A 25,828-nucleotide genomic window follows, 5' to 3' on the forward strand; every position below is an offset into this window, starting at 1 on the left:
CAGGAAGGCTGCAGAGGGAAGAAGTGGGCAGGGCACAGGGCAAGGGGGCTATCTTAACCCCCCACTACTGCTTTCGTTGCTGTAGCAGTTGGGGGGGTGGGGGGGAAGGTGCTTCAAAACAACCCCCTAGTACTTGGATTCTATACCTGGAAGTTTATGTATTTTCCATGTATAGAATCTAATAACTGGAGGATTGTCTTGTATTCAGGTAAACGCAGTATCTTTTGTGGCACTTTTTTTTGTAGTGGACTTCCCATTTTGTTGCACCATTAATTCTTCGAACGTGTAGCAGGATTATTATTTATGATGCAATTAACAGGTTAATAATGTCTTAATTGTAATGCCTGCTGGGAGCCTAAGAGCACATTGTGCCTGTTAGGTTCTCTTGAGCAGCATGGTTACAAGTGTTTGATGTTTATAAATACCACTGCAAGAAATGTATTAACGTATATGTTTCCTCTTCCCCAATATGAGGATGAAGAGGGATAGGTTAGGTTTGGGACATGTACATGAAAATGTGGTAATTAGGCAAGAATGGAGTCTATGGTTATTGAATTCTTCTTTCAGCCTTAGGGTTGATAACTGAAGGATTTGGCTGTTTATCTAGCTTTCTGGGGTTGACAGGTCCAAATATCTCTGAAAATTGGCTATTATGCATCTGTTTTATGCTGTCTTGGAGCTCATGCAGGTGAAGCTTGTCCCTATTAATTAAGACCTGGACCAAAAAAATATTTTCCACTTTTTGTGGGTTATTTATCTTTGCTGTTTAATCATTGTTAATTGTTTATTATTGTCCCATTAAAATCCCCAAGTCTAGTTTTAATTTGATATGGGAGATTTGATATGCACTGTTCCATTTCAGGAAATGGATTGAAGATGTTAATGAAGAGGGCTCTGAAGTTCAAGGATCCGCTGCTGATGAAAATGATCAGAAACATTTCACAACATGATGGGCCAACCAAAAATCTGTTTATTGTAAGTTGCATTTATATCTTATCAGTGACCTCCATGCCTTCACATTGCAAAGGGCTTTAGTTTTAGGCTACTGATGAATTTTAAAGGATAAATTTGCTTCTGCTTTAACAAACAGTCTGTTTCATTCTCTTTAGTTTTTTCTAGATTATTTTTTCTCAAACCTTTTTTTTTTTTTTTTTTTTTTAAATAAGGTTAGTATTTTAATTACCTACCTTTAGGTCAGTAGTTCAAAAACAAGGACTTGCACTTTTATAATTATTGCCAAAGTTAGTCGTAATCTTAAACCCTGTTCTCAGCAGAGAAAAAGACAACAAAATAAAGTGGCGTCTCAGTATTGCAGATGGTTCCTGTAGGGTAGGAGTCAGCAACCCCTGGCACGCGTGTTGAGCATGGCATGCAAGGCCATTTTGCTTGGCATGCCACAGCCAGCCCTGGCTCTGGGTAGCTGCTGCCAGTGATGGAGCCCGGGCTGCTCTCAGCAGGGCTTGCAGCATCCTAGCTGGCTGCTGGAAGCAGCCTGGGCCTCCCAGCTGGCAGCAGCTACCCAGAGCAGGGGGCAGCTGCAGCCACGAGGCTCCAAACAGCTGTACCAGGCTCCAGACTCCAGCATTAGCTCCCTACCGGCACATGCACCCGTGCGTTGGCACAGGCGGTTGGGGTGGGGCCTGAGGCAGTGCATCCCTGGTCTCTCCCTCACTCCTGGCATGGAGCTGGTGACTGGGTTCTGGAGCCCGATGCAGCTGTTTGCAGCCAAACTGGGCTCTGGGCAGCTGCACCAAGCAGCAGGCTGGCTGCAAACAGCTGCGCCAGGCTCCATAGCTCCCCTACTGCCCTCTCCGTCGCATGGGTGCACGTGCCAGTAGGTAGCTGATGCTGGAGCCCAGCACAGCTGTTTGGAGCCTCCCGGCTGCAGCCAGGCCCAGCTCTAGGGAGCTACTGCCAGTCTAGAGCCCAGGCTGCTCCCAGAAGGCAGATGGGATGCTGCAAGCCCTGCTGGGAGCAGCCCAGGCTCCAGCAGCTACCCAGAGTCAGGGTAGCTGCTGGCAGCCACAGAGCCTGGGATGGGGGGCACAGGGCAGCAGGACTAGGGGGCAGGGGCTTTGGGTGGGGGACACAGGGCACAAGCAGGGCATCCTGCCATGTACCCCTTGCCCTCATTTTGTTTTTCTGGCATGCCAGCACTCTGGCACCTTCCAAGATAGGCATTGTGGTGTTCGTTGGCACTCCGGCCAAAAAATGTTGCCTACCCCTGCTGTAGGGAAGGATCCAAATATAAGGAATCTCTCTTGCTGTTGCTTCTTACGCTATGTATGTTCTGTAAGTTGAGGACTGTGAACCTCTGGGACTGCCTGTCCAATACTCTCATTAGCATTGAATTCATAGACAGAAAAGAGTTGGTGTTTGGTTATATTAAAAAAATGTGGTACATAATGAGATAATTTGACTTGCAGATCTCTTAATAAAGTTCATACTGAATAGTATTAAAACTTTTCACACCACTATACAGCTAGTAAGTAGAATTAATGGATATAAACTATACCATGAAATTTGACGTCTGTTCGTAAGGGTCTGGGAGACTGACAGCTTTGGTAACTGTGGCTATATAACATTTTCCATCCTAATCTCCTCTTTTAGTCTTTTGTTAGCTTTCTAAAACTTTTACACTTTTGGGCTGAATTTGTGTGCGTGTGTTTTCTGCCCATAATAAAATTTAGGAAAGTTTGAATAAAATGTTTTATGTTATTTTGAGAATTAAAGGAGTGGGGAAATCTGATGCTTAAAAATTGTAGAATAGCTTATAGAGTCACAATTAAAATTGAAAGTTTTAAATTTGACTTAAAAATAGCCTTCATTTCAGAGACAAACCCTGTTCAGCATTCTGGTGAGAGCTGTTTTGGATTTGACCAAGTTACAAGTCTTTTAGAATCATAAGCTGTACATGGACAGTACTTTTTACTAATTATCTGCTGATACATTTTGTTTAGGATTATGTTGGTGATTTAGCAGCTCAAATTTCAAATGACGAAGAGGAGGAATTTGTGATAGAATGTCTGGGAACACTGGCAAATCTGACCTTACCTGACCTGGACTGGGAACTTGTGCTGAAAGAATACAAACTAGTTCCATACCTCAAAGATAAACTAAAGCCAGGTCTGTATTAGAAATGGTTAGCATTCCAAAATGGTCTGTTTTCCTGTAGTGTCTTTTGGATGTGTGAATTAACATAAGTCCTGAAAACCAAAACAACAAGCCCATAGCCAAAGATTCAGCAAAGGGCTTTCTTACACACACAGCTATCTGTTTAATTTACCAGGTTCTGCAGAGGATGACCTTGTTTTAGAAGTAGTAATAATGATTGGAACTGTGTCCATGGATGACTCCTGTGCTGCTCTTCTAGCCAAATCTGGAATCATTCCAGCACTCATTGAACTTCTAAATGGTATGTTATCCAATTCCTTCTGGGACTATTTTTTCAAAGGTTCTTAATATCTGTACTTCCCAGTTGACCTAGATGCCACCACCAAGTATAACTTAGGAGAAGCTACTACTGTCCTTCATGTGAGTGTGGTGATATAATTCTGTTACTGGCAGAGACTGTGCTGAACAAAGGTCCAGGAGCATAACTATGTTTGGGCAACAGGGACATGACTGGGTGCCAGTGTGTCGGGAGTGGAAGAACTGTGCTGCCATTACTGCCAACCTAACTGCTACTGCCTTTGCTGCTGCTGCTGTTGCCCAGGATTCAGAGCCTTGTTTATGCCTCTGCAAAGGTCTAGTCAGCTTGCTTTTTCCACACCAATCCAGTTTTTATCAAAGTCAGTAGGAGTCTAGAGGCTGACTCTGGAAGTTGAGTGAAGCTCTAAAAGCTTTGTGTTTGTGAGTGGGAATGATTATTAGAAACTGCAATCAAAATGTTGTCTGCACCCTCCAGTTTATCTAAGAGCTCGACACAGTGCTTGTTAATATATAGTAATAGCCTACTCTGTTTCAGTGACTTGAATAAATGCTTTTCTCTTATCTTCAAGCTCAACAGGAAGATGATGAGTTTGTCTGCCAAATCATTTATGTCTTTTACCAGATGGTCTTTCACCAGGCCACTAGAGATGTCATCATCAAGGAGACTCGTATCCTTTTTAAATGTGAAACCTTTAGAATTGCAGTGCTTTTAATCTGCTGTTGTTTCTACATGTGCTTCTCATGTGATGGAAATCCTTTACTGTAATTTTGTAAACTCCTAAAGATAAGATTGATTTGGTATAATTTCAATCAAAATAATGTCCAAATATTTTACTTGTAAGATATAAGGATCTTTAGAAGATATTATGCAGGTGGCTTGCATATGGTAGTTAAAATGAGCATTGATAACTTTTTGTATCACACCATGTTATCAGTGTTGTATGTATGTTGCGTGCTCTACAGAAAGAGTAGTAAGTAATATGAAACATTTTTTGGTATGGCTGTTTCTTATACCCTTTTCCTTGTAAAGCCATGTACCTTAGAGACCATAATTTCAGCTTTAACAGGCTCAGAGGGAAAAGTAAAATTGAATCAACTTCTGACATACCTGCCATTTCTCATCTCTCCTCCTGCTCCTCTCTTTTCTTCAAAACAACTGTCATCTAGTTTTTTTTACTTCCTACCGCAAGAGTTCCTGTTGTGTATTGCTCTCACTAACCATTCCTATCCTTCTTCTCTCTCTCTTTGTTTTCAATTCCTTGCTTTCTTTCCTTTAGTCTGTTTCTGTGCTAATGGCCATTCTGTTTCTGTTCATTTTTGCTTCAGTTTGTTGACTTGCTCAGTTTGAAAGAACTTTAAGTACAACTCCCGTTCTCCATTTATCACTTCCTCTTGCTATCTTTTCTGTTTTGAAGTATGATTTAAATTGGGGCCCAGTCCAACTGACTTCAGTGGGTCTGAAGGGCAAGTTTACTACAATGGGCTTGCTTAATCGGGTCTCAGATTTGTATGCTTTTCATGTCAAATCATGTTTGCCTTGCATTCTGTGAAATACCTAGCACACTGTAGGTAGTACATAAGCAGCAAGTAATAGTAATGATTCCAAAGCCACCTAAAATATCTTCCAGATACAAGAATATAATGCAGTGTATGGTCTGATATTTTTAGTCTTTACTGAACTAAGAATATATTCTGTGTAGAAAGCTGGGAGATCTTGGGTATAACATTGTAGAATACCTGTTCCTAGTTCTAAAACGTCACAAGATACCAATTTCACATTTGGTCACTTAATAGCCAAATGTGCCCATCATGTCCCTCTCCCACTCTAAGAACTACTACTTACCTGTTATAAGAGTGCTTTTTTTCTTTAAGAAAAGATTCACTTGCTCTTCTCCCCACAAGAGCTTGCTTACAATCCTTTTGTTTAAGTAGGCTAAAAGGTTTTGAGAGATCCTGGGACTTACTGGAGGGAGTTGCATGTTTTAGTAGTGTTGCACCAATTTTGCTATAGATTTACCATATTTACTCAAATATAAAACAAGTTGTGTCTGTCCCGCCAGTCAGCATCAGGGAGAGTCTCTTGTCACAGATTTGTGTACAAAGGGGTGAGGGGCAGGCAGCTGCTGTGGCTCGAACTGGCCCTGACCCTGGTCGGGGCCAGTGTCAGACAGACAGCAGTCTCCATATATTTTTATATAGAGCAGTCTGTCTATATATTTACCTGTGCTCACTGCAATTACCATCATGTGAAACTGTTAGGTCCCTGACACATGTTACAATTAAGGTGTGATTAACATTTTAGTTCTACCATAAATAGTAGCAGTGCTACATGTGCAGCTGATTTATGGAGCCATAAAGTGACAAATAAGCCACAAAGACGTTCCATAAAATATGTAGACCATCCTTTCAGCCATAATTTGCACAAATAACATGCCTGTGCTGTTGCTGACCATCAGCTGATTGTTGGTATTGGCATTGGGATGGGATTCAGCAATGGGATGGGGACAGTTCCAGTCTTGATGCCAAAAATGGGCACCAGGGAAACAGGTTATAAGGTTTCCTGGCAGGGCAGACAGAGTCAAGGGATTTCCTTCGATGGGAACTTAGCAGACCCTGTGCCTGGCAACCTCTCCTGCCTTGTTCTACAGCCCCTGTGGGGATGTGGGGCAGGGCACTTTAAAACAGTGGATCTTTGGGAGCTAACAGTAGTATAAAACTCTTCTTGACTGCCTTTAACCCTCAGGTCCCAGAGCAGCTGAGCTTCACACATGGTTTGTAAAAGTCTCGGTAAACAGGGACTGGGGAGATGCTTCTTGATCCTGAGGTCCCAGCAGGGAGTCTGTGTGTATTGAGTGCCAGGCAGGAGGAGTCAATCAGTTGATTTCCACCCCCCGTCCCCATCCTGCACTTGCAAACCCATGCCTTGGGCTCCCTGCTGGCAGTGGCCCCAACCCCAACAATAGTACCTCCTGCCATGTACGTGGCATGATTGTGCCATTAAGTAAATGTCTGCTCACCCTCTGATTCCAGGTAAACAATGCACTCTGCAGATCTAATAGTAGCCAATCTTTCCTTTGTTTTCTCCAGCAAAGGCCTTGAAGGTACTATATGATTTATACTGATGTACTTCAGTATCTTGCACCAACATCTATTTCTTCCATTTCCTATAGTCTTCCTGACTATAGTACCTCCTTTCATGGTTGTTTTTAATTGCGGGGAGGGGCATCTGTTTTCACTTCTGTATAGTCATATAGTCAACAACAGCAACAAAAAAAAATGCAGTTTGAGTAACATGTCACTCATCTAGCCAAGAGCAGACCTGTAGAAGTATATTCCAGGTTTCCCTACACGTATGCTTTAAATTTTATTGTTATATGGAACAGATAATTTGGAAATCAGTCTTTGACTTTTTTTGCCTTTAAGTTTTAAAAAGAGCCTAATCTATTTCACAGAGATGCTAAATATTGAATAAAATATAAACCCTGTAGCACAGTGTTCATATGGCTGGATTTCTCATGATGAGCCAGACAATGTATACTTCTCAGTAAAAGGAATGTATATCTCCTTCAGGAGTTTTATATGACTATTTAGCTGACTTAGCACATGAAGCTCATGGCTCTCATGTGCTGCAGAACGTACCCCAGTGTGGTTCCTAATAAATTCTTCCAGTTGGAAGAATCCATGCCTGTGGTAAAATCAACTTTACATCCTTAACCATTGCTTCCCAGAGGCTCCAGCATATCTTATAGACCTGATGCACGATAAGAATGCTGAGATCCGCAAAGTCTGTGACAACACTCTGGATATTATAGCGGTAGGTTGATTTCCTTTGTCTAGCTAAAGAATCTATGTGATTAGAACAATATACATTAGCACATTGTCTGAAAATATTTTCAATATAATTTTGATTTTTTTCCTGTAAAATGAGTTGCAGAGTTGCGTTTTTGTTGAAAAATTATGTACACTTTTAAAAATCCAGTAGTAGTTAAATTTCATATTGTAAACATTTTGAAATGCTTTACTTCTCTTACTTTTCACAATTTGAAATGTCTGAACCACATGTGATGAGGACTATAAGCTTTCTGTGTGCTCTTTTTTTGTGTGGTTACCCAACAGCTTTTTTCATTCATTTGAATCGGTTTTGTTCAGTGATCTTTTCTATAATGTTTAATGTGAGTATTATTTGTTTAAAAAGGAAAGTGTATGGGATAATATTAGAAAACCAATGTTCTGTAGCATTCAATGATCAGAATAGGGTCTTGTCCGTCCTATGGTTTTAACTTAGTTCCTGGTGCAATGGTCTGCTCTTAAACGCATAGTACAGAGCCTGCAGTCCTACTGCCTTGTCTAATATCACAAGCTGAGCCATACTGAATCTGGTTAGTGTTGAAATGGGGCACTTTACCCCCAGTGCAATGTTATTGGAAACTATGCTATTGGAAGTTCTGGTTCTCTGGTGAAATATTCCATAAAAATCCTTGCTACTAGTGACCATGAAAATTTGCACAGTACTTCTTAGAGATTATATTCTTATTTAGGCAATCCCATCTCACTTTCCTAATTTCCTGTTGATGAATTCTGGTGGATGCACTTCTCTGGTAAATTAAGGAGTTAAGGGAGATACTGAAAAATTGCTATAACTATATTCTTGTGGCTTTATGTGTATAGTACTTCTTTCTTTCTTTCTTCTCTGTCTTCATTTAAACTGTTAAATTTTTGTAGAGCTATGGTTTTAGCTCCTAGTGTTATATTTCTTGGCTTATTTTACTTTTACAATTAGTTATAAACGTACATTACATTAGTTGGTAATGGCAAATGGCTAAAATTTGCCTAAAAGTACAAAATATTAATCTAGGCAATTTTGTACTTCATTGTGATGTTTTATCTATCAGTCGAGCTTTACTCACACTTTATGTAGAGGTGGGGCATGAAATAGCTCTGCTAAGTCAGTGGGAGTTTTGCCATTGACTTCAGTGAAGCCAGTGTTTCACTTGGGATGAATTCACACTTACTGCCAGAATTCTGATGCATGTCCTGTTCATGAGTCAGTCCATCAAGAGGAAAAAATAGTCTTGGGAGGCAGAACCCATTACTGTTTTGTGAAGGAAGATGGTTTTGTTTGATAAGGAGGGTCCTATAGTATTAAAGTAATATTTCTAGTCTTGAATATCTGAAGACTATCTAACTGAAAAGAATGGAGGAAATGTGAGAAATCTGCATGTAAGTTGTTTAAAGTAAGACTGTTAGAATTCTGTTGCCCGTGCTTGTGAATCAGTCTACATGGCTTCCAGGTCATTTGTTAGTATCCCAGGCCAATCTGATAGAAGTCTTATTGATACAAATGAAGCCATGAGAAATCATTCCCGGGGTAGAACTATTGGGGAAAATTTAATCAGGGATGAAGAGTTAAAAATGTTCTTTGGGAACAGTGCAGCTTTGAAAGTGATGATAGTCTGATACCAACACCAAAGTTCAGCACACTGGAAAAGTCATACGGGTGCATTTGTAGCCATTCTTGTGCTTTCTGTTTACTTGTACAATACAAGTTGCACTTTCAAAACTCTGAAGATGTGAAGGCTTCCATGTCAACCAGCCAATCCTCCCCCTCCCAGCCACCCCCCCAGCAAAAGAGTCTGAGTTCAGTTTGCATCCTGCATCAATTACTAGGTTATTTCCATCCCTTGTGTAGTATAAATCCCTTGTCCCTTTTCAGGCCACTGCTCCGTGAATTTTGTACTCTTAAACTGGACCCTGAGTTTCAGTCTCCTATGAATCAGTTATGATTGCCTAAGCAAGTGTGACCTAGGCTAAAAACCTCCAGGAGCAATGATAAGGATACCCAGTGATAAGATTGTCAGGGAGTGCGCGTTAAGTCACTACCATCTCCCCGTGTCAGGACCGCTCACTTGTCACTAAGGAGTGGCTCACCTGCCGTTAGACGTTTTGCACGCACTTGGCTCACCTGCCACGACTTTGATGATGATACTGATTGGTTCAGATGGTCCGGCGTGTGTCGTCTGAATAGGAGACTCCTGATCTTCTCGTGGGTCCTGCGTTAACGAGGGCTCTGCCACCCCTACACCTTCGCCCGTTCCACCGGATGGTGACCACCTATCCGGGCCGGTCACTTCATCGGATATCCCTCAAAACGTCCATAAGAGAAATGCAAAGGTCAACATAAAAGATTCCCTAACCCCCTTCTCAAACAGTTGGTACTTTCCTATTTAAATGCGGTGTTAGATCTCTCACTGACAGTATTCTGTATGGAGAAAATGAAAACAAAATCCTATTTTCTTTAATAAATCTGCTGAAGAGAAGACTGAAAGGAGATCTGGTAGCAGCCCTTAACTACCTGAAGGGTGGTTCCAGTGAGGATGGAGCTGGACTGTTCTTAGTGGTGACAGATGACAGAATGAGGAGCGATAGTCTCAAGTTGCAGCAAGGGAGGTTAAGGTTGGATGTTCGGGAAAAAAAATTCACTAGGAGGGTGGTGAAACACCTAAATAGGTTACCTGGAGAGGTGGTACAATCTCCATCCTTGGAGGTTTTTAAAGCCTGGCTACACAAAGCCCTGGCTGGGATAATCTAGTTGGGGATGGTCTGCTTTGAGCAGGGGGTGGGAAGCTGACCTCCTAAGGGCTCTTCCAACTCTGTTTTTTATGATTCTATGATCTAAATGCTACTTGCAGGTTTAAATGTAGATATATAAGAGGCCCTTTGTTCCTCTGGCATGGATTTTAGATCCTATTTTGATCTGTATGACTAGAGTTGTTCTGAAGGGATCAGTTAGGGCCACTTATGTTTGGTGTTGACCCTGTTTCACCTTTGAAGCTGTGTGTCAGTAATTCTGTGCAAGTCCATGGAGTAATATCATAATGGAGTGTATGTGGCCTACAGAGTATTTGACCCTTTTTAGGATGAGTCCAATCATACAAGTGGAAGTAGGATCTGAAATCCATGTAAGTGGCACAAAATACCATTTATACATCCACATTTTGATATTTACGTAGCACTCTTATACATCATAGGTCAGGGGTGCTCAACTTCTGGCCCATAGGCCAGATGCAGACCACAGAGCCATAGGTACCCAGCCTATGGGGCTCCCCACAGATTGGAAATGTGGTGGTGGGGGAGCAATGGCAATAAATATGGCCACCCTCCCATGCTGCCAAATTCCCAAGCCCAACCCAGCAGGTTGGAACCATTTCATACCCTCAGTCCCCACCCTTGTGGCTGGATGAGGTTGGGTTGCACTCCCCACCTACCTGCTGCTGGGCTGAGGCAAGCCGCCTCCCCCCACCTGCCAATGGGGCTGGGTTGAGGCTGGGCCCTGCCCCTTCCCCCCTTCCCATGCCCTTTTCTTGCACTGGGTTGGGCCACATCCCCTCCTTTCCCCCAGCCCCTCTCATAGGGGTTGAAGCCAGGATGCTCCCTGGCCCCCTTGGTGCAGCTGGATTGGGCCCTACTGTGATCTCCCCCGCTCCCCTACCCCCCATGCCAAATTGGGGCCACTGGCTGGATCCAACCCAAAGAAGGCCTGGGCATTGCCCATCCAGCCTGGTGGCCAAAAAGGTTGAGCACCACTGTTTTAGGTAAAATAGGGTCTGAGTCAGTATGTTCTTATCTTAATTAGGAGATTAGGAGGAAGAGAAACCCAAGATATAGGAGTAAACCACAGAGCACTTGCATCATGCTTGTATTATAATCTGGTACTACTCTCTATTCCAAAATAGAGATTTCTCCCAAAACCAAAAGTCCTGATCATCCAAGTGAGATTGAACTACATCTTAGATTGGTGAGGGAGGACTGAATGAGGATGAAAGTGCCACAACCTACGAGGTCCTCATGAGGGATGCATTTCCTGGATCAGAGACCCTCATGACACAGCCCATAAGGTTATTTTGGTTCTGACAGTTGCTTGACTTGCTAATGCCTTTGCTTTGTCTGTGCAGTGGATAATAGAGGATTTCAGTCTCTAGGACTGTTGGGACTGATCGTCAGCAGTAAATTCACAGGGGAAAAAAGTGAATGAAAAGATAAGTCAAGTTGTAGTCTTGTTGCCAACATGTATGGAACCTTGCTAGTTGCTATGACAATGGAGGTCAAAAATAATTGTGGGGAAAGATTTCTAACACTTTAAAACTAATTTCTTTTTAAGGAGACAAACACCTTTTTCACTCATCAAGAAGCAGCACATAGGGTGATTGAAATAACACTGAGGAAAATTAGATGCCTTGCAGGCCTTGGGGGAAGTATGCTTTTTGCAGTAAAGTAATTGTCACAGAAATTATGGAAATGTTATACTAGTGATGATTTGTTTAATATAACTTGGCTGGTTTCTGCCATTGATGAATTGAAACAGATGTTGCTTCAGTACAGTATGTACTGTGGAATCATACATACAGTAGTATGCACTGGTGGATGCGAGGGACCTCTTTCATCAACAGCAAATGTGGTCACTGGATGTTCTTGCATGCTCCAATTTTCTGGATATGGTGCTGAGTCCTGGTATCAGACAGCTAATTTATGAAGTCGTTACACATAATCGGGACACATTAACTGTCTCAGAAGTATATAGAGTGCATTTCATCAGATGGAGACAGATACAAAATAGATCTTAGTTTTCCACTGAGTGCTGACCACTGTTGACTTGCTGCTTTTGGGAGCTTGTGCATTCATGACACTTGCACTGAAAGCCTGTGGAAAGCAGTGGCGTTTGGCTCCCTGTTAGCCTCTAAGGGCACTTTTACATGTGTTCCAGGAGTGGGGTGGGGAGCAGTGCTTCAATTAGACTGGCTCCAAGTGCTGCTCTAATTAAAGCACCACAGCATCTCATGTATCAGCATCCCTGCGCTTCAAAATGGCAGTGGGAGTGCTTGAACTGAAGCCTGTTCAGTGAGTTTTACAAGTGCCCTTGCCACCACTCTGAAGCATGGGGATGCTGATACATGAGACACGGAAGGCTGCTGGAGCATGGTACTGTAATTGCCATGCTCCAGCAGACTCGATTTAATCAAGTCTGCTCTGACACCCCGTAATTACAATGCATCGGGGCAACCTCCATACTAGTTAGATCCAGGTTAGGTAGGGAACAATGGAGCTCAGCCCTCTTTCCATTCCTTTTCTATCACTAAAGATGGGAGATCCTCAACACCCACATTGCTCATGCAATTATTTTTCTAGCTGCATTTGTTGCTTTTTAACTATTGTTTAGTCTTTGATTATATTTTGTTTTATTTTTATTTTAGATTAAAGTTAAGTTAAAGCTCCATATTGTGATTTTATAACTCTTCCACCTTCCCTGCCTTCTGCAGCACATTATCAGGTTCAGCATGCTGTATAGATTTGTTTGAGCCCAGGTCCCATCTGCTATGTCAGATCCTGAATGGTCTAGATTTGAGTGCTGTCCTTTTTGCAGCAACAGAATGTCTGAAGGCCAGTCATTTAGTGCAGCTTGCTGCTTCTCTGAAAGGGCAACTTTCCAATGGTATGTTACAGCCTTGCAGCTTTCATCCCAAGGGTGCACAAAGAGTTGGAGACCATTAAAGCTCTCTGCATACATCCTGATAACCTGCCATATTTCTTTGTATCTTACTCAAGTGCCAAGGCTATTTGATGCCCTCTGTTTTGAAAATGTTGAGACTTCAAACAAAAGGTGGAAAACTGCTAAGGCAGTGTTTCTAGGAATTCCCAAGAATGATGCCAAAGTTCTCTGGGATCTGGAATCAGGGCAGCACAAAAGAAGAAAAATAAATTATCCAGATTTTACCTGAAACCAAGGAAGTACATATTATGGGGATCTATGGACAACTTTGCTTGGAGAGGCAGCTGCTTTGGTTCCAACTTTGTTTTCTCCTTTAGTGCAGAGTGCCATGTTGTGTCTGACCAGGAAGTTTCTATGGTCTGTTTATTTCCTGGTGTGTCCAGAGGACAGAAAAATGGAGCGAGAAGCAGCTGGGACAGTTTACAGAGTGAAGCCAAATGCTACACTGGTGAAACTAGCACTTTCTGGCCCACTGTGAGGAGTTGTAACAGAACTGAGTGGGAACACTAAAAAGGGATAGGAAAGTCCTAACCTCCTCATTTAATTCTTGTTTGTCTCTTAGCAAGACCTCCTTGCCACAGCTAGTTTTTCATATTCTTTGTTATCCATATTTTCCAAGGCACAACTAAGAATTCAGGCCAGGCCACCTACAACATCCACCAAACCCATGCTTCTGTCTTCATCTAGCCATTTCAGCGGTGGCTGCCTGTCCTGATTGCAGTAATTTTCCATGATGAAAACAGGGCAAAATATAACCAAAATGAAGTAGGTGCAACATTCTTCCCTCTAAGCTGTTGCACATCAATTTAGGATTTTTTTTCCCTCATTCAATTCTCTGTTACTAATGCACTCTCTTTGAGACTTTGCCTGTTGCTTTGAACACATAGCTGTGATCCTGGTTGTAGTTTTGTACTGTGGAGGTCCATATTACAGGATCATTTAGAGAGCATTGTAAAGCACATAAAGGAATGAAAAGGTTGTGATCAAATTTAAAGTGGGTGTATCCTCTCCATTGTCTGATAGATATTTGCTATACATTGTTGATTTCACATGACACTTCACATGGTGTAGCTAAAGCTAGGTTTATTTGTCTTAATAGTATTTTAACTTAATAAGCATAGTTATACTGTTAATCACATTAATACAATCCCAAGGAAATCATCACGGGTTACAGAGTCATAAATGAAAGCAGGAATTTAGCCCATTATATTCTGGAGGCAACATACTTAGGAAGCATTTCTGCCCAGTTTCCAACCAAGAGAACACAATTCTTTTGGGCAGTTACTGATAGATGGTTAATCTAACTATTCTTGTAGTATGTGTATCTTGTTGCAGAAATTGTACATTTAGGTAACAATGTAATGTATCATTTTACCAACTATAACTCTAACCTTAATGAGCAATTTAACTTACTGTATGGCAGCTTTAATTTAGTACGAGCAGTTGCATTAAATGAACCATATTACAGACCCAATTAGACAGCAGCCACATTAAAGTAAAAAAGTAAATCTGTTTTCCATCAGCAGTGATGGAACGCAAAGCAGATCTGTATAGCTCTATGTTATCCTATAGCGTGTTAATCAGATACAAGGTGTGACGGAAACCAGTGACAAAGGGGACCCCCGATAGGGAACAGACACAGTCTGATAATAGACCAGTTAACGCTTCATAATGTTTCAGTGGTTCAGCAGTAAACAAAGTTGGATGTAGAACTTCAAAAAGGATGGTGCATTCCATGCAGAATCAAACCATACATCTTCCATGACACTTGGGGATTTATGGGAACAGAATGCTACAGAATGCTTAAAATGGTGCTGTCAGAAGGTTCCGAGGAGAATAAAATCAACCTCCAAGTATTCTTCCCTTTTTATATAACAGCATATAAAATGCTAAGCTCCTTATAGCATGTAGAAAAAAATCAGAAAGACCAGCTCCACCCATGCTCCCACACCTACTTCACCAATGGTCTAACATTTGAAAGGTCTGATGGACTTTGCCATTGTTAGTGTGTGCCATAATCTTCCTAGTCGTCATATTTCATTTCTTGAAAAATGGTATCTTCAAGTGAAGAAGGCTTTTAATGGTTCTGAATTTAAATCCTACAACACATTTTTAGAAATTAACAAGATTTGGGGGGGTTTGTGGGAGTTGCTTTGATCTTAACTTATTTGTTTTAGTTTCCCTGAACCTTCACCTCTAGTCATATGACCCTGGATTTTCTCCTTTGCACCAAACCCTTGAAGTTTTTCCATACTGTCACATTTTCCTGTGGGGAATATACAGAAATTATGGCCTTCATGCAGCAGTAATAGGATTAGATTCTCAGCTCTGTTATGTAGGATGTCAGACTGCATGATTATAACTAGATTCTTCAAGCTTTAAAATCTATGATCACTTGCCACAGATAGAATCCTGGACAAAATGGACCATTGTTCATATCCGGTATGGCCATTCTTTTATTCCTAAAACCCAGTAGCCTTATACTTATTTTGAACATTTTAGAAGAGCACCAAAATTTACCTGAGATGATAAATGTGGTGTTACCTTAAAAACCACATGTATACTGAAGAGACAGATGGCTCCATGCCAGTGTTATTCACCAGTCCTCTGCCAACTTTTGACTCTGAGATTTAAAGAGAAGATATAATAAGTCTTTTGTGTTCAGCTGTTATATCTGACAAGCAGCTTTTATAATGCTGTGAAGCTGAACTGCTTGTGCAAATGAGATCAAGATCAAAATTCGGGAAAGGATAAAGATACTTGTATGTACCATTTGTTAAATGTGAAACTAGGAATGAAGCCATCAGCACTGTTCCTGTTGGGAACCTTTTAAAGTAAACAAGCCAATGCAAAAACTATTTAATTTTTTTACAAATTAATCTAATTTGCTATTTGTTTATTTTTTTCCTCCTTGTAATCATCATTTCTGGAATGGTTTTCTTGGGATTACAGAACAGCCTCTGGCAGTTACAAGGTGTTTCTCTAAAGCTTAAAAGGAGCTTAAGGCTGCTGAGGGTTGACATAATAGATAGCCCACAGTTTAACTCTGGCAGACACAGACACAACAAAGGAAATGTTTCCAAGATGCTGATCAGATGTCATCACCAAAAGTTGCACCCTTTCATTTTTCACATATCACGTTATAAATCTTCCTGGAGATGAATTTACCTTTTCTGAGGATTTTTTTTTTACTTTGTGCTGCTAGTTCTAGATTTTTCTTTCATTAAAAGTGAATTACAGCAAGAAGAAAGTGTAGGGACCATCTATTATTATTATTCTTTATCTTAAGTATGTTGCGAGGTTATATATGGGTAATAGGAATTCACATTGCAGCGTTTGTCTTCCATCCTTGAAGCCATTGAGGGCTCTGAAAGCCTGGTGATCCAGTGTTTTGTGTACATAAAGCCATGGAGCAGACAGTGGTTTGAATCGCAGCCTCTTGTGCTCCAGGATGGCAAGAGAATGAAAATCCCAGTGGCCTGGTGACCAATGTATAAATAGGATAAGAAATAAAGTCTAAGATACGTTTTCAAAAGTTTAAATCTGTGCCACAGATGTGTCTGTGGAAACCAACCTCTGAAGGTGTGTGCACTGATGAGCTTTCAAAATGGGAAATCCATATCCTACTTTGTGACCAAAGAAACAAGGCTGCTTTACTCCCATTAAAGCAAAATTCTAAAATCCATTAGTAATGGAAAAGCATTTCTGATGTTGCACAATGCAGTATGGTTCCCTGTGAAGTCTTAGAAGCTCAAAATGGAAGTTCAAATGTTCCTCCTGACAGGGAAATGAACCAGACTTGTCTCTTAGGCAGGGTTCGTGTTACAGGGGAGCTGTGGAGGGGGAGGGTAGTGCCCCCCCCCCCCCATAAGAAATGAGAACCACCCCACAAGCTGGTCAGCAATCCTTCCCCCCGCTGCCACAACAGCCCAGAGCCCATGCACCAGCACTCAGAACCTTGGGCCTGCCCCACACCTTTCTAAGCAGCCCAGGCGGCAGCTCCTTTTGGCTGGCCCCAGCCCTGCAGTACTGGTGGGGACCTGTGTGCACAGCCCTAACCCTGGCCAACTTGTTTTTGCAGGATGCCCGCCTCCCTCCCTCCCCCGAGAGTCAAATTGTAATTTGAATCCTGCTCTTAGGGACTGACCCAGTAGCTACTGAGGATAGTGAATTAGGCCCAGAAAGTGAGAGGTAACCTAGGTTAATGCCAGTGTGTGTGAAATAATTTGGAGATTAGGTTGGTTTAACAGCTTGCTTGAATTCAGTCTTATGGGCAACCAGATGTTTAACTTAAGGTCATTTGAGTTAGTGTCTCATTTTCACCACTGTTTTATCCTGAATTAGCCAAATTCATTTAACAAACTTTTTTTTCTTAGTACTGTAGGCATACCAGTAGGATGTGAAGAAGGCCTCTTGGGACTTGTTTCTCCATTTGGAGAAAAATTGTCGTTGTGTAGTATTTTATTTTCTATTGGCAAATCTCTGTTCCAGTTTACAGTCCCCAAGAAGATAGATATTAACAACTACTTATCATTTACTCTGTGCTTTATATCTGTCCACAGATGTGGTAGTTGGCTTTGGTAATGCCCAAAGGTGTTTCATGAGGTTAGAAGCTTGAAACCTCTTTTTCTATTGGCATTAGGAAGATTAAACGTGGCTCACCACTGAAAAGTGACCACAAAAACGTTGATATTCAAAATGCATTGTAAATTTTGCATTTACTATAGGGAAAGATGTATACAGTTTTGTACCAGCTTAGAGTCTGCATCAAATCTGTCTCACAGTTATGCCACTTCTTTCTGATGCTATTACAGATCTAGTTTTGGGAATCATAGAAGAAGTTAAGCTTTTCTGTTTTCTGTTCTGTAATCCAGGCATACGTCTTAACTCATGATCAGAACTCTCCAAACTTTGAAAGAGTTTTGGTTGATTCCAGATTTCATACCTGCCCTTCATTTCCCTAAATGGCTAAACCAAAATCCTAGATACAGATTCATCCAAAACACTGAATAAGTTTGCTTTTGGACCCATATTTTGTGTCTTGGGTTTATCTTCTAGTGTCGCATTACATTTCACGGTACTAAATATAGGAAGTGATTGTACAAAGATACAATGCAACTTGAAGTTTTGAACTTGAGTTGCATCTCCTTAGAGTCTAACCAAAACATCAATTGATGAAATTTTGTGGAGCAAAATAAATATTGGTAAATTTTATCACAATCTTTTGAGCTTTTCTGTTTCTTAGTACAGTAACTGGCTCCAGTCACCATTGTAGTTACTGACCCAATACTGTATTTCCTCAAATCAAAGACAGGGTTTCCCCCCACATTCAATGTGGAGGTGGGGGGAAAGCCTCTAGTCTTAGATTTAAATACAAGGGGCAGGAGTGGTGGCCTCAACTGAGCCACAGCCCCCGCCCCTGTCTGCTCCCCATCTACCCTTTCCTTGCTGCTGCCATTTGCCTTCCCCTTGTAGCTCCAGCTCCAGTCAGGGCCCTGCCCTGGCCGGGGGGAGGAAGCACAGAGCAATGATAGGGACAAATTTAAGACGACCCACAAAAAATTAGATTCTACACTTGGAAAATAACAAATGTATAAATTTTCCATGTGTGTATGTATTTTTATACATACACACATACATATATATATACACACACACACATACATATATAAAAAACAATTGCAAAATTCCATTTAAGATGAGCGGTAATTGGCTGTTTGTTGACATGTCCATTAAGACTGGAAATGGAACTCTCTCCCTCCTCCCTAGTGTTCAGGAGCCATGAGGTAAACTTCTGTTATTGGGTAAATAAAATAATACTGTTCAATCCTTACAACATATTTTACCTGTTCAAAGCACTGTATAATAAAATAGAGGATTTTGGTCTTTGAGGCCATCAAACTTGCATCTTTCCCCAGCCAAAAATTCTCTTGCATATATCTACAAAAACCAAATAGATTTCCCGTGTCTGACCTCAAAACCTTAATGGCATTTTTAACAGGAATATGATGAAGAATGGGCTAAGAAAATTCAGAGTGAGAAATTCCGATGGCACAACTCTCAGTGGCTGGAGATGGTGGAGAGTCGGCAGATGGATGATAGTGAGCAGTATTTGTATGGAGATGACCGTATTGAGCCCTACATCCATGAAGGGGATATTTTAGAAAGACCTGACCTTTACTACAATTCAGGTGAGATAATAGTGTATATTCAGTAACTACCCAGCACTGTAATATTGGTATGTGAGAGCAGATCCTCAGCTGCTCCTTGACTGAAACTATGCTAATTACAAGTAGCACAGTGATTCTCACAAGGTGCCGCAGCACCCTAGGCTGCTTTGAGATTCTTTCAAGCAATGTTAGCATTGTTAGGTATGCAAATGTGAGTCACAAGATGAACCCAGAGATTTCAAATACACATCCATAACATTAAAAGCATTTTGACTTGTCTTTCTTGAGTTCTTCGCAACAGAAAAAATTCTGTATCATTTTTCCATGGTGGAAAAACAAGTGAATACTAAGACCTGGCATTTTTTGAGGAATCCATTGAATCTAAATGAAGGGTGCCTTGAGTCTAAAAAGGTTGAGAATCACTGCTCTAGCATTATATTATGTTAATGAGAGACTGCAGTGCACCCTTCCCTTTAAAACTGTTCTAGAGCTCATGGAAATTCAATAGATCCTTAAAGAAATATCAATCTACTTTAGCTGGATCATAAATGCTGCATAAAATTATCTTGTTCTTATGCTTCATACTTGCTTTTTTTGTCTATACTTTGCTTGCTTTTCAAGTGAAAACCAAACCTGTTTTCTGTCCCTATGAGCCTTTCAAAGTAATACAGCTAAGGGAGTTGAAGCTGGATTTTCTTGTGCCTTGTGTGTCTGTTAAGTTCCAAGTCTGGAATCCTTATTACAAAAGGTGATGTAAGACACAGAACCCAGCAGGACTTGCAGATTGCTAATGGAGTCTGCTTTACTGCCAGCTAGAAATATCAGCTTATGACTTACTCAGTATGAAAGCCATAGACAGAGAATAGATATCTAGGCAGCCTTGTGATCTCCCCTTTTAGAGTTTCTTCTCCAGCACCTCCCTTGAAAAATATCTATCTCTTTAACTTTGGAACCTCCTTTTTTGACACAACCAAACCATTTGTTAAAAAGTGGCACCATATTACTTATTAGACTTTGGTGTCTGTGTGTATTTGAAATCAGAGTGTCTACATTTGTAGTTTCTGTTTTTACTCATATTAGTAATACGTAGCAATGGGGTATTGGGAGATGGATTCTGTTCTGTCTCGTACATTGTTCCAGATGTTGCTATCACAGTTTAGTTAGGAACGTGGGACCTGCCGTTTTGGAAGAATGCTGAATCCAGTCCAGTATCTTTTCTCCACTGCTGGTTCTTGCCAGCAACTTCAGTTGAAGGTATGATATACCCTTCAGGAGGCAATTATAGAACAACTTCTACAGGATAAATTTCTTTAACACAAATTAAGTGAGAGGCTGAATTTATGCTCTGAGGCTTGACAGTTTATATCTTTTCCAAAACTCTTGGTGGAGTATGTGTATGCATGGTTTTCCTAATCTTTAATGTTGGGTCTGGTTATATTCTTATTTTCCATATAAATATCCAGTCTTTTGTTAACAATATATGAGTCAGAAAGCTCTATTTCAGAACACAAGAAAAATTTAAAAGAATTGTGGTATAACCCTCTCCCCACCCTCCCCCCAAACCTTTTGTACTGTAAACTGGTCAACATTATCATGAGTCACTGAGAGAGAATAAACATGAAGCTCCCAATGCCCATGTTCTAGTTACTCTGCAAAGTGTATCGACACTTAAGTGTCCTTATTTACAGATGTACTATTGTGTGTCAGCCGCAACAATAGTCATACTTGGATATACTTTGTTCTTCTGGACTCTTTCTATTTGATTGTACTAAACCTACAAGACTAACACCTTCAGCAATTCAAATGTAGCACAGGGTTCTTATAACAGTGGAGCTTTTTTGCACTTTGAGTAAAAAATGTGAAAAAGTTCCTGTTGTAATCTCTTCTTTCCAGAGTTTCCTTGTTTCTCTGAACCACTTCTTTTTCTGAGTAGTGTGGGTTAGGGATGGAGTATGTCACCAGTACCTTTGAATTTCCTGTCTTTTAATCAGTAGTGTTATAGACTTAACATTATTTGGACAAAGATTTTTGTGTTGGAATTGATATTTGACCAGGGAAGGAGGGGCAGATTCCCAGTGATACATTCTACAGATGTCTGAGAAGTCTTTCTGTTTTTAAAAGGTATAAAAGTCAGTGATTTATATTTAAAGTACAGATTCACTTTGCAGTTTTCTTCTACCAAGTGCCAGCAATAGTGTGTTCTTGGGCTCCATTAGATTTATACTTTTGAAATGTGGCCAGTGGGGACATGCTATAGCTTTGAAAAAACTATGGATTATTATACCAACTGGAATATTTTTTTAGTCATTTGGATTCCTTCAGGACAGGCCATTATTTATTCTTAGGCGCAAAAGTACAACATTTCATCCAGTCAGAAACCCTTTTACTTATGCAAGTACAGTATACTTTTTCAGGGTGTCCTACTCCCTGATTGGTTGAAGTTCAATATAGATCTTTTCTCTTGACTAGTCAGAATTCTTCAATTCACTAATGGCATGATGGGTTGCTATTACTGTGCTACCCCAAGCTGCTTCACACAAATGTTTAAACCTAAATCAATCGATTAGCAGAATCTAAAGAATTTTTCATGAGCTCCAGGTCGTCTCTGTGTTGGAAATGCACATCCCCACTTTATCAACAGATGCCTATTAACTGCAATAGTATTCTATGTGACTGACGCTTTCCATGTGCTTTTATTTTCCTATAAAAGTCTTGGGTTTGTTGGCCAGAACTCTGAGCTTTATGGTTTGAATGTTAGTACAGTTGATTCAGGTTACTCCAGCTTCGGAGTTAAAAAATATAATGCTTTTCCATTGATACTAAGAAATGGTTTGTAGTTGTGATACTTTACCATCCCTGTTTTCAGATAAAAATCATGATATAAAATTGTTTAAAATATTAAACTATTTAATTTGCCTATTTAAATCAGAAAATAGTATCAGTGCAAAGATGCTTGTTTTCCATTTCAATTTTTTGCTTAAACAGTAGTTCAGATGGGAAAACACGAACATATTACTACAACTCATAAAAATGTTGTTTTCCTTTTGAGTTGTCCTGATCTCATATAGCACATTTTTCCCCTGGCTGAACAGTGCTGAAAGGAATATATATTTATGTTGGAATATTTGCTTATCGGATGCTATTTTCTTGCACGCTGTACACACATGTGTACAATTAACTGTACACCCTATGCTTTTTCTTACACTTAAAATATATGTCTGATCATGGCTAGTACTTTTCATTTACAATCTGTTATACTGTATTCCATCACTTTCCCATGAGCTGTTTTCTCCTAAATGAATCTCTGTAGCACCTCATCAAATGTCTCTTGGAAATCTAGATGTATCAGTTCTATTCCTTTTATCATTTGTCACTATATTATCTTCAAAACAACATCAGGTAAATTTGTAAGAAAAGGAGAGATTTGTTCGAATGCCCCAGTTGTCATCTTTAAGCCCCTGTGTCTGTAAGTTGCTTTCCACTGCTTCCTGCACAGGCAGCTTTAGTAGTTCTGAAACCACAGAGGTTAAGCTAAGTGGCCTGTGATGCTCTGAATCTTATCTCACTTTCTTTAAAGTGGAATGGCATTTGTTACTTCCTAGTCATTATGAATCTCTTTCTATCTTCTGTTAAACTATTAAAGTATCTGTCAGAAGGCATCTGTTCTGCCCTTTTTTTTTTTTTAATTGGTATATCCTCTCCTCTAGAAACCAAGGAGGACTTCAAGACATTTCTTTAGTTAGGTTTTATTATTACATAGTTTAGCGTAAGTATCGTTATTTTATCTAATAAAGCCTGGCAATTTTTACCGAGTCAATTGTTCCCTTATTAACAACTAATATGCCATGAATATATGAATACGGATGGGGCTAAACTGTGCTGTCATTACACTGAAATAAATCTGGATATTAGGTCCTTTCTTCAGTGGAGTTACTTTAGAGTTGCATTAGTGTAACACAGATGAGAGTTAAGCTCATGAATTCCTGATCTCTCCTGTTAACCAAATAAGACCATAATTCCTTTAAGAGATCCTGGTAACTTTACAGACATGTGCACCTACTTATGTGAGTGGTGAATGTAAAAGTAACAAAGGAAAATTAGTTTAAGCTAAATTACTGTGTCCATTTCCTCAAGCTGCCCATGAGCCTATCATGAAAACTATTTTCTACCTAGGCTAACCTTACAAGATGTTAAACTTCCAGGAAGATGGGGAAAACAAGATTGTGAAGTTGCCTTCTCTTGGTTTAATTAGCTTAAGACAGTGGTAACAGTGTACAGGCTGAAGAATCGAGTCTTTTTTTGCTGTTTCATTTTATTCCACCAACCTGGAGGTTAATGATTGCCTCTCTTGGTTGCATTGGTTTTGGTGCTGTGATGGAGTGAACAGGAATGGGATCAGGCCTTGTCTGTCACTGTTTCTCCTGCTGACAAAGTGTGAGAAACTTGGCTCGCATTTGTGACTCATTACAGGGGAGGGGTAGTGGGCTATAAATTGCTGAGTCTGGTGAGGGCCTCAGCAAGCCTCTACTTCTATCTGAAGGTGGCCTTGTCATTGATCACTATACTAATGCAGAGCACTATATGGAGAGTGCCTAAGATAAAGCAGCACCTGTTACCCACTTTTCTCTTACCTCTAAAACACATTTTGCTTTTAACTTCAGTGTCTGTGTTCTCTTTCTAGATGGCCTGGTGCCCCCTGATGGAGCAGTGAGTCCGGATTTTTTCAGTGATTATCATCTTCAGAATGGAGATCTAGTTGGGCAACATCCCTTCTCCAGCGGGTAAATCACTTTTGGGAACGTGTTTACATAATCAGAATGTTGCTAATTCTGTTTTTTTTTGTTGCTACTTAATGTACATTTTTCAACTCTAATAATCTTTTTTTCTGCTATAAGCTTTAATAGGCTTACATTCTAAAAGTATACTTAGGTGAGTGATTTATATTGAGAAATATGATTTCCATAGAACTGCTATAAAAATTCATTGTCTTTCTTCATGCAAAAATTCATTGTCTTTCTTCATGCTGGAAAATCCAGTCTGCCGTTTGAACTAGACTTGTTTTTTGACACATTAACGTACACAGAATGTTTTTGATAGCATTCCAAAGGCAATAAAATAGAATAGAAAACTAGAACACACAACTAATTGCATGTTCAGACAATTATTCAAACATCATTCAGTCATTATATTTTGGAAATGTCTAAATAGGAACTTGGGATTTTGATTAACTAGCAGAATTATTTCCAGTATTCTTACACTGTTAAAATATGTTTCTCAGCTGCCAATATTATTTCCTGATTTATTTTATTATTTTGAAAAAATCTTCCCAGCAAACTCCCAGCTTGAGTACTGATGGTATTTGCTTTGAAAATCTGACTAAGGAGTGAAATATGTCTGCTTTTTGGCTTGATTGGGTGATTTCTGGATGTATGGGAGATGTTTCCTTTAATTGACCTTCTAATCAACAACCTCTCTTCCTCTGAATTTTAGCAAGCTGTTCCAGCTTGCATCTCTGGACTGACTTCTCTCCCAAGGTCAAATTGGAATGCTCCCATTTCAGAGAACAGGATCCCATTTCCATCATCTATGGCTTTTGTAGGGTTTAAGAAATGCTGTATTGTGTGTGGAATACATATGCCTAATTATGATAGATGGGTATGGATGGTATGTCTCCAATAAAAGTAAAGATTTCGCATGCTAAATGATCATCAGCTTCTGAAGCATGACCCCGCTAAGATTAGTTTGCATAATTGCTCTTAATAATGGGTGCCATCTTTAAAAATGTATTTTAAAAAAAATGAAATTGCTTCTAGTAGACAATCTGACGGCATGTTGCTTATTTACTTTTAAATACATACCTTGTTTATTGAAGCATGCTTGTGTTAGAGAAGTGGAAGGAGAAGTAGGTGAGTTAAATGCAGCTCTTTGGAACTGTAATGCGTGGCTTGCAGCTGCCCTTCACTTTCAATACAAAGGTGTAGTTAATAGGGTTGACAGGTTCCAGCATGCATTAACCTTGATCAGCCAGGATCTAGATGGAGCGTTACAGGGATACATAGTCCCCAGTGACTGTACAGTTCTGCTAAAGAAGCAGGTTGCAGTCTGCATTGTTTTCAGTAAAATAAGAGTAGTTCCAACAAGATACTGTTGGTTTGCCAATGAGGCCCTCAGTTAAGGAAAGTTTGGCCATCCATGAGCTAATACTATGGTAGACTGCCAACCTCTTGAATGCTGAATTTCAAGCTCGTCTTTAAAGATATGTATTTGTAAGATTTTTTTAAAATCTGATTTTCCTCCAGCTAAAATGAATGGTAAAATACGTTGAGTATGTTTTTAAAATAAAAATAAATATTGGTAGAATGTCCTTGTAGCCAACTGCAAGGCATTTAAGCTTGGAGGCCCACTTAAATGCAAAGGGCAAATACAAATAGCAAAACTTGGTACCTAACCTTGTGCAGAGCCCAGGTAAATAAGTTGAGATTTCCAATTAGAATTCTGTTTCTGGGAGTGCTTTTTTGCTATGATCGCCATGGAATTATCTGTGATACAAGGAGACAACCTAATTGGAAACAGCATGTACTGTTGCAACTGTTCTGTCGCATTTGCAACACAGAGAGACTGGATTGTTTGATAGAATAGACACCGGCAGTTGGACAGTGAATCCCGGTTTTCAGATGTGTAT

At 40.2% G+C, this 25,828-nt stretch overlaps 1 protein-coding gene across 3 annotated transcripts in view; it reads left to right on the top strand.

Annotated features, from left to right (window-relative positions):
* The window catches only part of KIFAP3 (kinesin associated protein 3), a 106,584-nt gene that overhangs the window by 52,797 nt on the left and 27,959 nt on the right, over window positions 1–25,828 (top strand). For 2 of the 3 annotated variants that reach the window (XM_019530819.1, XM_019530820.1), the window contains exons 13-19: window positions 863–975; window positions 2,961–3,126; window positions 3,290–3,415; window positions 4,002–4,100; window positions 7,161–7,246; window positions 18,978–19,167; window positions 23,828–23,927. In XM_019530819.1, coding sequence (XP_019386364.1) covers window positions 863–975; window positions 2,961–3,126; window positions 3,290–3,415; window positions 4,002–4,100; window positions 7,161–7,246; window positions 18,978–19,167; window positions 23,828–23,927 — 880 coding nt within the window. Of the gene's footprint in view, window positions 1–862; window positions 976–2,960; window positions 3,127–3,289; window positions 3,416–4,001; window positions 4,101–7,160; window positions 7,247–18,977; window positions 19,168–23,827; window positions 23,928–24,636; window positions 24,683–25,828 lie in introns of those variants that run through there. The other variant, XM_019530821.1, reaches the window with a different exon arrangement.

Source organism: Crocodylus porosus, unplaced genomic scaffold (assembly GCF_001723895.1).
Source record: "Crocodylus porosus isolate Cpor-Errol unplaced genomic scaffold, CroPor_comp1, whole genome shotgun sequence".
In the NCBI taxonomy this organism is placed as follows: domain Eukaryota; kingdom Metazoa; phylum Chordata; order Crocodylia; family Crocodylidae; genus Crocodylus; species Crocodylus porosus.